The 15,205-nt window shown below is 47.1% G+C and overlaps 1 protein-coding gene and 1 long non-coding RNA gene across 7 annotated transcripts in view; one reads left to right on the forward strand and one right to left on the reverse strand.

Annotated features, from left to right (window-relative positions):
- The window catches only part of FLI1 (Fli-1 proto-oncogene, ETS transcription factor), an 89,076-nt gene extending 74,209 nt beyond the window's left edge, over positions 1–14,867 (reverse strand). The window contains exons 1-2 of one of the 6 annotated variants that reach the window (XM_068659038.1): positions 14,458–14,867; positions 12,483–12,591 (exon numbers count right to left, since the gene is read on the reverse strand). In XM_068659038.1, coding sequence (XP_068515139.1) covers positions 12,483–12,548 — 66 coding nt within the window. In that variant the 5' untranslated portion in view covers positions 12,549–12,591; positions 14,458–14,867. Of the gene's footprint in view, positions 1–1,931; positions 2,440–3,549; positions 3,696–12,482; positions 12,592–12,735; positions 12,754–14,457 lie in introns of those variants that run through there. The other 5 variants (XM_068659040.1, XM_068659043.1, XM_068659041.1 and 2 more) reach the window with 5 other exon arrangements.
- LOC137843606 (uncharacterized) lies at positions 1,085–10,985 on the forward strand. Its single transcript, XR_011089585.1, has 2 exons — positions 1,085–1,419; positions 9,575–10,985. It is a non-coding gene; the product is annotated as an uncharacterized lncRNA (long non-coding RNA).
- Positions 14,868–15,205: the final 338 nt, after the last annotated feature.

Raw genomic sequence — 15,205 nt, forward strand, 5'->3', positions numbered from 1 at the left:
TCAGCGGTAAACTGCAGCAAATCTGCCAGTGCATGGGTCTGACACTCCCTGGAAACCACTCGTTCCTCCCCAGCAAGAAAATTTGCAAGAAATCTCCTATAATCCTGAGGACACTACAGGAGCTTTCAACCACTTGTGCAAAGTGCAGAGAAGTGGTAAGTTACGGGAGGAGCTCAACAGGAGACAGGGATCTGCAACAAGTTGCTGATGATCCTGGAGCTGCTCAGTGGACCCAAGATGAGACTCCAGTGTACCAGGATCCCACCTCTCTTAGCTCAAACAGCCAAATGCTTTCTGGACTACAAGTGGAGCAGCAATACATAACAAAAGGCTGCTCAGCTGTCAGTGGGCAGATCCAGGAGCTGGGGCAGTGACCCAGGATGCGGCTGAGTTCCTCCTTTCGCCACAGCCTCCCCAGCATGACTGCGGTCCTAGCTGCAAAGCATCGCAGTTCCTCATCTCCAGAGCAGGGGGCTGGGGGTGACAGCGACACCACTTTGCCACGCAGGGTGACGGGAGAGGAGGAGCTCCCAGTAGGCACCGTGGGCTACCTGGGCCATGGCAACACATCAGCACCTTTCAGAGGATGCTGCAGGGGGGCTTGTGGCATGCGAAGAAAAGCGGGTCCATGTGTGCACCACAGCAAACATGCAGATGGGAAATTTCTGCACTTTCACTGTGCAATATTTAGGGCGCCACAAATCAAAGAAGGTTGCGGTGCACTAAGCATATCCTGAATGAGGACTGGGTTACTTTTGCTACAAAGCTGAAGAGGTGGTAGGGGAGATGTGCCTTATTCCTGCCATACCTCAAATTTTGTGCTTTCAACGTTCCTGCTTTCTCTCCTCCTTTCTGACATTTCCCCTTTCATTCCCTCTTTCTTTCCTCTTTCCATATTCTCTTTCTGCCCATCTCCTCCTTCCCTCCCCCTTTCTCTTGAGACCCTTCCAAACAGTGCACTTGTCACAAGCTGAAATGTAAAGGAGAAAGTTTCAGTTCCTGCCACTTTGCAGCTTCTTTCTCCCCAGGTCAGCAAAAAAAAAAAAAAAAAAAAAAAAAAAAAAAAAAGACTTTTAAGAAGAGATCAACACCCCACCCAGGCGATAGGCATCTTTCGAAATCCTCCAACCCAAACACACCCACAGAGTCTCTCGCTCCAAGGCTGCTCTGTTTGAGCTGCCCTGCACTACAGCGCTCCCTCAAGAAGAGCCCGTACGAATTGCACAAGGGGCCCCCAAAGCAAGAAAGTGAACCCGCTGCTGCCTGGGCTTTGGGAAACAGCACCTCGAGGGACTTGGCGAAGGCTGGGTTCATCTTTGCAAAGGCTGGAGGACCAGCCGGTTTGGTGGGGGTAAAGGGAGGGGGAACCATTCTCAGCAGCGTGCCAGCAGAGTCCTCGCTTGCTCAAGGCCACCAGAGGTTGGTTATGTTCGTGGTTTTTTTGCCACACTCTTTGCTTCCCCTTCCCGCTGCCTCGCCCCAAGCTAGGGTGATGTGTCCCCTCCAAACCGCCCGGTCCCTCGCTCTCCCCCCCCAAAACTGCTAAAGGCAACACACCAGCAGACCCAGCAGCGCGCTTCGGGCAGGGCCAGGCGAGGAAATCAGAGCCGGCTGACATGGAACCGCCAGGGGCAGGCAGCTCCGAGCCCCGCCGGCCCCAGCCGCCCCCCTGGCGGCGCCCGGCGGCCCCGGGGGCTGGCAGCCCGGAGCCAGGAGCTGTCACTGCCGGGCCGCCGAGCCGGGCAGCTCCCGGGGGCCCTCCGAGCCCCGCCGCGGAGCCCCCGAGCCCCGGGGAGGGGACGGAGGGAAGAAGGGGAGGGAGTGGAGGGAGGGGAGGGTGGGAGAGCCCCGGGAGGGTGGGAGAGCCCCGGCCGGCAGAGCGGGAGGAGGGGGCCCGGCCGGAGCTGGCCCCCGGCCCCTGCAGCCCTTACCTTAATAGTGCCGTCCATCTAGAATAACTTCCAGCCGGTACCAGCAATATTCCACACATTGACCCGGTTTAGCCTGCAACCGAAGCCTCCTGAAGTCGTTATTCTTCTCCCTCTTTCACTTTTCTCTGTCCTCCCAGTGATTTTACTTTCCTCCGCTTATCCCCTCTCCGGCTCTCTCCCTCTCCCTCCCTCGCTCTCTCTGCCTCTCTTTTTTTTGACTTTGGTTGTTGCAGCAGAGCGAAAAAGAGACAGTTAACCGGATGAAACGTTTTTTCTGCTAATTTTGGGAAGTGAAGTCACTCGAGGAGGAAACTTTCGTCTCTCCGCTGGTCCTGCCTTCTTGATCAAAATATATATATTTTACATACAGGATATTTGCTCCATTTAGATAAGAAGGGGCAGAACAATAGCTACCTCTGTCAGCTCTTGTTTGTCGCTAGCGCAGCCAGCACGACGGAGACCTTGCCTTGCACCCCAGCCCGTATTAGTGAGCACTGTGTCATCCCACAGTTTAGTTTAACATGTTTTTTGCCATTTTTTTTTTTCTCTTGCTGGAACAGCTTTAGCCTGACTCACTGAATTTCCGTCTCTTCCCACAGATTTTTTTATTAATGCGTTTTCCAGTCACAGGCAAAAATGAAGGGAAGAAAACAGTAAATACAATTCAGTCGGAGCACGCAGGGTGAGAGAGAAAAAAAAAAAAAAAAAAAAAGAGAGAGAGAGAAAAAAAAGAAAGAAAGAAAGAAAAAGAAGAGCCTGACGATTAAAAGGTATTTAAAACATAACGTGGCCCCTCTTCACGCCCGCCCAAGGCAGGGCTCGCAGAAAGGAGCGTGAGCCGGGGTCCGCTCCTGCCAGAAAGGAACGGTGAGTGCAGTAATGCAGGACAGACAAATGACTCCAGCAATTAAAGCCACGCTGGAAATGGGGCTGCAGGAAAGTGGAAACTCTCGTCCACTTTCACCCCTGTCCCCTTCACTCTCAGTCATCTCACGGCTGGGATATAGGGGTTCCTAATCACACAGACCTCAGATCAACGGGTCCCCATCCATTTATTTCGGGGGCTGGGAGCACCTTTTCCAGCCTCCTCTCTTAACACCAGTTCCTTGCTAAGCTGTTAAAACCCCACTCAGAGAAGAAAAACAAAAGAAGAAGAAAAAAAAATAAAAAAAGTAAAAAAATTAATTGTCTGAACACCTGGAATTTCGTGTAAGAATGGGCACTGCAGTAAAACCGACCCAACACGCCAGCCTTTAAATCTTTTTCGACCTGGCGAGCCCTGACGTGCGATTCTGCCTTTCATTCAAACGGGAGCGATCGCCAGAAAAGAAACGCGCTTTCCTTTTTCCGGACAAGGCTAAAACCCTCCCAAGGACCCGAGGAAAGGAGACAATACGCGCCTGTCCAGCTCCACTTCCCCCCCTGCAAAAATAACAAGCAGCGAGCAGCGGAACACATCATGCAACGCTCTGGGCGTCCTTTATTCCCCACTTCTGCAAACCGCTGCAGCCCGAGGAGAAGCACAGAGGGTGTAAAATAGGGAGGGTGAAGCCAAGAAAGAAAGTGTCAAGGCAGGAGGGCACTCCTGAACATCAGATCTCTCGGTGGAGAGCATTACCTTGTCCAGTGCCAGTTGTGTCCAGGCTTTTTGTTTCCCCCCGTCTTTAGTCCAACCACGGGGCGGGGTGGGGGGGGAATCAAAATTATATCCAAAGTTATTCTGCACCCGCCCCTTCCAAAAGGGAAATTCAATAATGCCACTAGTGTTTCTACTCGGCTGCGGCAGGGATGCCTTATTAATACTTTATTTCTCCAAGCCCGAAGCTGGCAGGAGAGAGCCGTAGATTCCCCTTGCCCCTCCCTCCCCGCCCTCCCCCCTCCTCCGAAATTAGCCTCATCAATTCAGCTACAATTTGGGAGTTCAGATGCAGACACGGGGCTGAACGTGACCAGACCTGGAGCTTTCTGCTTGCTGCTTGCCAGCGACTGAGGCCGCCTGCAGCCGGGAGGTGAAGGCAGAGGGGGGCAGAGGGGACAGCCCGGGCCCCCCCGCTCCTCCCCCGCCGGTTCACAAGGCAGGGGGCTGCGCGGGGTCCCCGGGGAGCAGCACATCTGGATGCTGCTAGCGGGGTCAGGTCCCCCCTTGCCTAGGGCCACAAGAACTGGAGTTCAATTAAAGAAATCACGCTTAACCCTTTGCTGTCCCCGTTACTCTTTCTCTCTTTCCCTCCCCGCTCTCTCCCCCCCGCAGCCACTCTCTTCTCCACTCCCCCTTCAGCCTCACCACATGGCTGCAGCAACCAGAAAAGCAAGAGGTTAAAGGGAAGAGTGAAACGCATCCTTTCAAAACCCAAATGATTTCCTCTCTAGACAGCGCTCTCCACCAGCCCCGAAAAAAAAGTGGGCTGGGGGGTGAGGGAAAGGACAGGCTGAGCATCCTGACCGCGAAGGGAAACACCGTGGAAAGGAGCCTCCGTCCTCCGCGGACCTCGCGGGGCGTTTTGTTCGTGGGCTGCGTGCCCGGCAGGTCTCTCTCGGGCTGGGAGAGGCGGGGGGCTGAGAGCCGCAGCCAGAAACCACCTGGAGGTGCGGGGTCGGCGGGGAGCCCGGCATCCTGCCCCCCACCGCCCGCTGCGGGACCCAGCGCAGCGCCCGCCGTCGCTCCCGGTGCTCCCAGAGAGCGGCGGATGTCGGGCAGACCCCTCCGTCCCACCTAGGGGTATTTTAGGAGCCCGACTTCGCATTTTATTGCCAGACGGGCACCAGGACCCCCAGGGACTTGTTTTGCATGTCTGAGGATGCCTCAGAATGAAGCCCGTTGGGTCACCCAGGCTGGACCCATCGGGGTGTTCCCTGCTTTACCTCTTGCGTTTGGTCTCACAAAAGATTTGTGAAAAGTCCAAGAGATCAGGTGGCGAGCGAAGTTGTTGAACGCTGTAACAGACAATCTGCTATTCGCCTCCCGAATAATGTAACAACAGAGCTTTTGCTTCATCTCCCACCCCCTTTAAAAACAAAACAAAACAAAAAACCTTGAAGTTATCTCAAACTTTTGGGGAAAGGCTGCAATATTCCTAAAATAAAACTCCGTGCGCCAGGCTCTGAACCACGCTAGGTGATCACCCGGCGACTGCCGAGGGGCAAAGCCGGGCGAGTGAGACCTGGCAGGGAAACGCAGCTGATGCTCCGCTTTTGGATGCATATGTATGTACAGCAAAGGAATTGTGAGCCGTTTAATGTGGTTACCACCAGACATCTGGAAAACCATTTGATCTTGGCAACCACGGAAGATTTCAAATGCTTACATTGGGACAGGCTGGTAGAAATCAGTTGCTCCTCGATTATTATTTTTTAACTGTGCTTATGAATGAAACGAAATTCTCGTCCGGAGTTTTTAATTGTTTCAATACTGATCTCAAGCGCCTGGCATGCCCCCAGCCTCCTCTCTTCGTCCTTATAATTGAGTTACGCCGACTGCAGCCTCACACAGAGAAGGTGAAAACGCCGGGTTTGGTGAGATCCCACTGAAATTAATACGGCCATACCGGAGGGAGCCAAGGCTATCTCACATCCAGCATCAAATGAGTTAACCCCTCCGTGTAGTTCACTGCCAGTCTTTCGCGGGAGTACATAACCCCAGAGATGCGCATTTTCTGCCAATAATTCACACGGGATTAGTGCTCATCATTTTCTAGTTAAAACCATCTAATTATTCCATAGGCATAGGCATAAAGAAAACCTTATCGGGCCTCAGCTGCAGGTTAGAAATATTCTTTTCGGAGGAGGGGGCGGGGGTGGCTTGTTTCGCCCTCCTTCCCCAGCAGCATCAGCTGGGCCCGCTCCCCCAGCCTCCCATGCCCGGCCTTGGTCACTGCAAAGTCGGGTCAGGATCCTCTTTTTTTTTTTTTCCCCAACTTCTCTCTACGTGTACTGACATTCCTTGCGCTGGGTATATCGGATATATATAAACCTTTTTATATACACTGTCCTCTATAAATGTAGTCACTGTGGTTGCCCTCCTCCTTCGCCCGGAGCTGTACTTGCAGAGTCTGTCCCGCTGCAGTCTGTACCAGAGGGAAAGTCTCCACCGGCTTCAGCGAATGTTTAAAGTTTCCTGGTCTGAGTTTCCTCTGGCACCGACTGCATTGCAGAATGAAAAACGCAACGTGTTTTGTTTATTTTCTAAACCCACATTCTTACAAGCAAAAAGCCCAAACTACAGCCCTGGGATTTGATCCCCAGAAACGAATCCCACTTTAAACTAAACTAATTGGGCAAACCTCTGCTTCTCAGCTACAGCAATAAAGAGGAATCAGTAGTTTTCCAGCCCTACAAGTGAAGGATCGGGTCCCTGCTGCCTCTTGGTCCAGAGCAACAGCCCATGGGATTTGGGAACTTGACGCCGGAAAGTTATTCACTGCTAATCAGCGTTAAGTAAAACATAATGTCTTAAAAGTAGCGGGGAGAAGATGCAGTAGCTTTGAAGCTGCATCGCAATTACGCGTAGAGTGGGTAAGCAGTGTCCTGGCTAGTTTTATTTGAGCTCCATGTCCCAGTAAAACAGCCCCCGCCCTCCCTTCCTCCCCCATCCCGCAATTATTGAAAAGCTAAGCACAAAAAAACAAAAATACTGAAGGCCAAAAAAACAGACGGCAGTGCACTAGCTCCAAACGTCTGGCCCCTCGCTTGAGGCCATAATTAATTTGAGATTTATTTTTATTGGAGAACCCAGTCTCGTCTGACCTTAGCCAAACAAGACTTCAGCTAGACCCTTGATGCGCTTGAATGGAACAGAATATTTCTCTCTAACTTCTCTTCAGGCGTCCATGCCTGCTTTGAATTTGTTCCTCAGACTTCATATATTTGGAGATTTGCAGGAAAGATTTAAAGCATTTTTCCCCCTTAGCATTCACTTTCTTTTTCTTCCCGTTTTGCTCCCCTTTCCCCTCCACACCTCCCCATTATTTCTAAACACAGGGTTGGGAAAGCACGCGAAAGGCTGGAATACTAAATCCACCGGACCCAGCATATTGGTGGGGAGCGTTTTGCTGTAAATTGTGAAAGAATGGAGCCATTAGGAGGTCACAGAGCTGGAGGGGGGCGGCTGCTTGAATGCTGGTGTCTGGCGGGGCGGGAGTCACCGAGTGTAAAATCTTGTCCCCTGAGCCCGACAGCCTGGTTTGTTTTAGAAAGGAGCAACGTGCTACAGTTCCAGGAGAAACGACGTTTCGACTTCAATCCAATCGTGTCTTGAGGGCAAAGAGGGGAAGAAACAATGCCAGTCCTGCCCACGCAGGGCTTGCCTTCGCCACGGGTAAAAGTCGGGCAGGATTTGCCAGGCACCGGGAAATGGAAGGTTTTTTTTTCCCTTTAAAGCAGAGAGGTGGGTGCAAGCAAGAGCTAAATCCTTAAGCAGCGAGTTGTCAGGACGCATTAATCAAAGACTTGCTAAAGTCTAACAACTTAACGGCGTTTCTGCCTCAAAAAAGGAGAACGATTCGGTGTATGTGCGGATTAATCATCACTCGGGGTGAGCAAGACTTAAGAGCTGACGGCAGCGTCAGGCTGGACGTCAAGCTGGAACTGCAAAGAAAAGAAGCAGGAATGGGTAAGGATCCCCTCAGCAGGGACAAATCTACCTGAACTGGAAGAAAAAACAGTCCGTCAAGTCTCTGCTTTCCCCTGTTCTGCGAGGCTCAGCTCTCCAGATGTTCTTAAAGGTGTGCTGTGGATTTGCCGCCTCTCCAGCATCCACGCGTGCCTGTGGGACGCAGCTAATTCCCTGCACGAGTCCCTCTGCAGAGCCTTTCCCTCCGTTGGGCATTAGGCATCCTCCCTGCCGCAAGATTTCTGCTGGGAAAAAAAAAAAAAAAAATCCACCCACGAAATACTGGGGGATTCTTTCCTTGCAACCTGTGCCCGGAGCAGCCCTCTGGCTGCTACTGTTTCAGTAGGAGGGAAAGCACGGCCGTGTCAGGGTTTGTCATTGGCCTTCGCACTGCCCTCTCCAAAGAAAATCATGCTGTTTTGTCCTTCAAGAAAAAAAAAAAAAATAAAAATCTTTGGGGCTTCTGTAAACTTCCAGGCAGAGGGAAAGCAAGAACAAACCAAATATTGTTTCCAGCCACCCAGACCATTTTGCCTTCGTGAATATGCTTCTTTGTATGGTACCACAAACATTATGGCTGCATGAAATCCATTTTTAAAGCGAGAAGTCCTGCGCTTGCACGATGCCTCCTTCTTCCCATCTCTGCGAGGCTGGAAAAAAGACCGTCTTCGTTCCCGTTCAGAGGTCTGCCCGAAGACCATTTTCTGCACAGGTCAGCCAGTGTTTTAATGCGGGACACCCCAGGGAAAATCACCCCTAGCAAGGTTCACCTTGGAAGGGGAAGGCTGGAAAGGAGAGCACGAAAGCAGGAGGCACTGATGCGATAGCTCAGGGGAAGGGGGAGTCTTGCAGGTGAAGAGGGCGAGAAGGGGGATTCCTGCACCCCAGCAACAATTTGCAGACATTCAAGAAGAGGAGGGACCCCTAACGCCCTCTTCTATGACTTCTTTGCCTTTCCCTGTCCCCACGGGTGGCGCCTGGCAGGAACCTGGGCACTGAGCGCTGGGGCACCAGGAGCAGAGGCAGTGACTTATCCATGCCAGGAGGGGAGAAGGGTTTGGATGTCGCCCAAGAGCAAAAGAAAAGTGAAAGAATAAGACTCCCCAGATTCTTCTTGCACTGTCTTTACTCACATATTAAAGCACAGGCAGCAGCACAGGAGGAGAGTCAAGACTGCTGTGGCCCAGAGTAGCTTGTGGCAGTGGTAATTAAAAATGCAGCATGCAGAGGTCATGTTGCTTTGCTTATAGTCCTAACTCTTTCCATACCCTTGCAGTCAGGATTCCAGTGCTGTCTTTCAAAATTTAATTTCTCAATTATATTACATGTTTCATTCTCTAAAGTCAAATACTCATGTTTAGATGAGATTAGGACCCTCTGATATACAGTAGATTATTAACTATTTGCAGATCAGTAAGTCCCAGAACAGCTTTTAGGAACAGAAACAATTTATCCATGATGTAGAACAAATGAGTAATCATAAATGATCGTAAATAATTTTATACTTATGATTTTCTACTCCCTTATTGTGTTAAGGCCCATACAAGAAGGGATACAAGAGAGAATGAGTAGTGCTGTCATGAAGTTATATAGGATCTTTTGGCAGTGCTGTAGATGCAGACCCACATGTCCTGTGACGTAAATCAAGGTTACAACACTGGCAAGCTGAACATTGCCAGTATGACTCAACACAAACCATCCCTGTTAAACCATTTTAAAATCCAGAAACTCCTCCTCCTCCAGCATCTTTGTCCTTCCTCACACTTCTGCATTTTAAAAAACATGGTGAGAAAAACTGTGACCTGATGGTAGTTATAGGCTGTTTTGTACCTCAGCGGTACAACAGCAGATCTGTTCTTCCTCGGCCTTCTGGAGAACACCCTGCTAGCAACCCCCTCTCATCTGCAACACACAGAGAGGAGGCTTTCTTCTGCACAAGGCGTGGAATAAACATAACACTTATATGTATGTATTATACACTTGTTAAAGACATTTTATACAAGACACTGCTCCCAATTGTGATTTTCTTCTGCAGGATGGAGGTACCATGTCATGAGCTGGGATTCCATGGAAGTCATAAATAAATACTGAGTCCCTACCTCCCATGAGACAAGCAAAATTTTTTCCCCCTCAGTAGATGGAATGACATGAACAAAAATGGAAAAAGAGAAGGATTTGGAACTTAATCTCTCACTTTTTAAACTTTTTGCTCACCGTGACTCGTCAAGTTGTCAAAGATGAGTGAGGGGAAGCAGGAAAGAGAAGGCAGATGCTGTCTAAAAACTGAACAGTGCCTCCTTGCACAGCATTTCCATCCACACTTTAAAGATGGAGGAATTGAGGAACAAAGAGTTGGAATGCCTTGCCCAGGAACACCAAGCCCACCCCAGCAGGGTTGTATCTGTACCCATGTTTCCTGGCTGTGTGCCTCAATCATTAGGCAGTCCTGTCTCTTCTGCAAGTAAGCCAGTCACAGAATTGTTCTGTGTGCCCTGGCATCTGTGGAAACTGTCACCAAATTCAGAGGAGCCAAAGATTGACCTGACCTGTGTTTTTTAAGGCTCCAATTCTCCTGTATTTAAGCATCTCCTAACATTAAGAACAACTTCACTGACCTTAAAGTACCTTTTTGCACCACTGGTATTGAACTGCCCAACTTGAAACTCTAAGTCTGTGGGAGGTATCTCCTTTGTCTTCAGAGAACTTTGGATCAGTCCTAAGAGACTTCTGTCAAAATCCTGCTGAGTTTTTTAAGCAGAGGAACAAGTAATTTCCCCATTGACATTGGTGTGAATGAAGCTTTACAGGCAAAATGCCAAAGACAAGGCCCCTGCCCAAAATAATGGCAGCTGATGACGAAGGGTTGTAATAAAAGGCAGAGAGCTCAGCATCACACTGTTCACTTATCCCTCCACTTGCTGAAATGCTGCATGTATGTCCAGCCATACAAGTTCTTCCTGGTAGATAAAACACATACTTACATGAAGAGAACTTTGTCCAAGCACTTTGCCTGGAGGATTATACTTAATGAGAAGGCTATCCTGACACAGTTATGGACTGACTCACTCAATCCCATTGGAATGTTAAATTATTTAGGCCTGCATCTTGGTTCCACTTAATTCAAAAGGAATCTTGCTACTAACTGTAACAGCAGCTGGATCTAGCCTCACAACAAAAGGCAATGATACCATAATATAGGATGTCAAAGAGCCTTCATCTCTTCATTGTAAACAGAGCACATCTAAGATCATTTCCCACACATAGGAACTCCAAAGAGAAATTATTGCTAAAGCCAGGCACAGACTACTTAACTTATTCCTTTACATGAACTTTTAGTGAATTTGCTTTCATGAGACTTTAATTTCATTTGTTTTCCACAGAGTTTATGTTCTTCTGGAATCTTGTCCAAAGCTACATGAATTTAATAAACAAAATTAAATCATCAACATTCCTTGAAACACTGAGCTATGAGTGTGATTTGGGGGAATATTAACTGAATCTGGAATCTTGACCATTTCCAGTAAAATTCCCTATAGAAACCTGGTCCAGAGAGCTCCACAAGTTCACCCAATTGGGGAATACAAGTAATTCCACTTGACCTGGGAGCCCTCCCACCAAGCTGCATTTCCAATACTAATACCTCTAACAAACTGCCCACAAAATGAGTTGTGGCCTAGGGAATATACACAGAAATCATTCAGGGAATCACTTCCAATAATGTGTAGGTACATGAAAATCACAATTGGCGCATGGATCATTGACTAAGGGAAAGGGAGAGAGAGAGAGAGAGAGAGAGAGAGAGGGAGAGAGAATTCCTGTAATAAATTATTCATTACAAATTATCCACCCAGCTCTAGTTAACACCCTTCTGTGTTTCTTCAGCCTGTGAGAGAAGAGGCTTGTGTTTTAGATTTTCTCTAAGTGCTGTTGCATGCAGGGTTTGCCTTAAACGTGTAACCCAGATGTCCCAGGCTTGGTTTATTTACATTCTTGGGAACTGTTGTGGAAAAAAAACTATATGATGTCAAATATAATATAGTACTCGATTGAGTTATAAAGGGACAAGGCTGTGCCAACTCTTCTTTGGAATTTGTTTTAATCTTATGAAAGAGGCAGAAGCGGCACATTGAAATACATTCTAAGATTCACTTTTTAATTAAGAAAATGTACATAGATAATCAGCTATTCAGAGTGCAACATCTAGTAGTATCTGGCATTAGCCATCACCAGTAAAACCAATTGAAGTCAATTTGCCTACTGAATGGTATGGAAGAATTGCTCAAGGAAAAACATAAGTAATATTGTGGAAGAAATGCCAGAATTACAAAGTGTTGTGACAATTCATCTCTTCAGTAACTGAAAGAGATGTTTTGCTTCAGCTCATTAAATATTTCCCCCCTCTAAATCCATTTAGAAATGTACCTTTCAAAACCAGAACGTTTCATATCATCTTGCATATTGAATTCAGTGGCTGGCGCAGCAGAGGAATAGACAGATATTAAATTAAATTTAGCTTTGGTTCAAAACTAAATGGTATCTAGGAAATCAGAAAATTGGAAACCAAATTAAGAAACCACTATGATACAATATTGGTAGCACGCTGCTGCTATCATATTGGCTTCAGAGTAAGAAACCACTACTATAATGAAATTCAGGACACTCTCACTATAATAGTAGTTATAGTATAATCCACCAAACCAAGCATCAATAATTTATAAAAGGCAAGACCACTTTAACATATTGTTACTTCCTGATGATTCAACTTTTGACTCAGCCCTGCATATTTCCAGAACTATAACTGTGATACTTCAGACACTAACCCCTCTCCCACAGAAGGTAAAAGATTATTTTTTTTTTCTGCTAAGTTCAGTGAGAATGGGAATGAGACTTTCAACTAATACAAATTACTACAAATTTTTAAGGATTGTAATTTTTGACATTACCTGTTTAAAGATGCTGTCATGTCTTACCTTGACGTAAGACGAAGTGTCTGGCACAGTCTGAAACATCCTTACTTGTTTAACAGGTATCTTTAAAGGTCTTAAACTTGACCTGAAATTAAAAGAAAAATAAAATCACATACATATATATAAATATTAAGTATAGCAAGACAACAAAACGTTTTTAAAATAATAAATAATTAAATAATAATAAATAATAAAATTTAAAGAAAAGTCATCAGGTATTTATACGTACCCTTTAAAGAAAGGGCACAGGAAAAACGTCCACCACAGTAACTAAACGTTAAGTAATATACAGGACTTCATAAAGAAGGGTTTTATTTCTGCGTTTTAACAACAGTTTGTTTGTTTTTGCATTTGGGTTTTTCACCCCCTCAGGAAAAGAGCCTTCTTCACTTTTGACGAGAGCAGAGGGAAACGTTTGACATTTGATTAACTGAATTTCTTAGCCAACAATTAAAAGCCAGCTGAAATACTCATGTTTTCATGTCGAGACTAGTTAACCCTATTGACTTGTATCCAAGGGTTTCACTTGGCTAAATGAAGGGCAGTTGCCTTTCGTGACTCATTGAAACCATTCCGAGCCATTAGCCTGCCGGCCTCTATTGATTTAAAGAACCTTTCTCACCAATAATAATTAAACAATAAATTTAAAAAATAGCGAACGGAAGTATCATTCCAAATAGCAATAAAAAGCCCAGAGTTGTCAATCTCAGCCTTTCTGTTTTGGATAGTGCCGTTCCTCAAACGCAGCGGAGCTTTATCTCAGGCTTGCATCACTGAGGTGCATCTGTTTTTCTGTATTTCTAAGACTTGATGATCTCCCGATGAACGGGTTTTTTGCCTCTCCCCCGGCCCCCCAAGTCACCACGACAGAGATGCAGAGATTAACAACAATTGTGAGAAACTTAATGGTGTGTGGGAAAATAAATCTGTAGTCACTAACAGGTCTGACAACTATTTTTTTCTACCCGCTTCTCTCAGGATCTGTAGTCCCCTTGGAAAGCGCCCGAAAACGATTAGCTTACTGCAATTAGTGCATCGCTTAAAAGCACGCCCTCCCCCTTAGCATGCAGCTCGTTAGTGCTGCTGCTCTGACGCTCCCGTTTTCCCGGGGCGTGTGGGGGAGAAGACACGAATTTATCCTCAGTTTACTGCCGGCGTTATGCTACAGGACCAGAACCACGCGTGAAGCTGCGCAGGAGCGGTCAGCACGCCTCGCAGTGCTCGGGACACGCTGCGGGGGCCTGGCTCTGCTCTGCCCGTGCCGCGGCCCCGCTGCTCCGCCGGCCGTGCCCGGCAGCCGGGGAAGCGTCCCCGTGCCCGCCGGTGCCTTGCTATGAAACATCTGTGAGTTACAAGCACAGAGAGAGGAAGGGGGAAGAAGAAAAAAAACCACGCGCACACACAAAAACAGCCCAACAACTCTGGAAAATAAAAGTTCTCTATCTGCACGTATCCCCCTTTTATTGTTTTTTAAAGCATTTATTAGGCGGCCAGCTGGCACAGAAGGGCAACTGATTATAAAATCGACAATGTGTTTCTGATAAGTAGTTTTTTTTTTTTTTTTTTTTTTGTCGTCCTCCTTCCTAACACATTCCAGTTTCTTTTGCTTCTGAACTTGCAATGGGGGGTGGGGGTAGACAGAGTTGAGGGACAAGGTAATTTTCCTTAGTCAGTAAATTTTCTAGGGTCAAGGATTCACATATCGAGTTCCCCTGCTCCCCTCTTTGCCCCTGATTAGCGTTCCCCCACCCCCGCTTACCTCCCTCTTATAATTACACATGTTCATATAAATAAATACATCTGCATATTTGGAACCAGCCTTAAGAAGTCTGCTGTGGATTATTTATCAATCACATTGCCCAGCCAGCATCAGCCGAAATATAAAAGGGCCTCAAAGCACTTTTAGATTCACCTCTCGCTTATTCTTATTACTAGGATTTAAATGACTCACCTTTTTTACCCTTTCCCCTCAACCAGTGGCAGACCAGTTTGTAAAGATCCAGGTTGAGACCAAAAATAAAACTCCCCACCAGCTGTGGATTACTACCCTGCCGCTGCAGTTTTGCAAAGGAGAGATTAAACTTGTTAGATCCAAAGCAGCGCTGAAGTTAAAATTCCCAGCCCATCCAGACAGGCTGCATCAACCAGGCATTTCCTCAGGGGGCTTCTGCAGTGCTCGCAGCTCCAGGACGTGCTTTCCTTTCCCTCTCTTCTGTGCCCTCTACTTTTCATTTGATTTCCGTTTTCCCCTTATCAATATTTCAGCTGCTCCCTCAGATTAATCACGGCTATGTGACATCTTCGCCCAGTGAGCCTGTCTGGCGCTACTCGCAACTTTAAAGAAGGAAAAAAAAAAAAAAGAGAGAAAGAAAAAAAATTCACAACTTTCTTAAAAAAATATTGCTGAGGAGTCAAGCCGAAAAGAGACGCTGAGTGGAGCTCAAGTGCTACTTTAAATCCCCTTTTAAAATAAGGAAGTTTCAAATATCCGTTTTAAAATCATCGTTCCTTACTTTGGGATTTTTTTCTGACTCTTACCTTGAAAATAGTTAACCCGTTTCCCTCTGAAGCAAAACTGAAAATACTACAGACCACATCCACCGAGCTCGCAGATGCACATGGCTGGATAAGCGAAATGAAATTGTCTCAAGCCTATTCTCTCAAGATCAAGAATTCAGCCTTTCTCTCTTCAAGCCGAA

The sequence above is a fragment of the Anas acuta genome, chromosome 23 (assembly GCF_963932015.1).
Source record: "Anas acuta chromosome 23, bAnaAcu1.1, whole genome shotgun sequence".
In the NCBI taxonomy this organism is placed as follows: domain Eukaryota; kingdom Metazoa; phylum Chordata; class Aves; order Anseriformes; family Anatidae; genus Anas; species Anas acuta.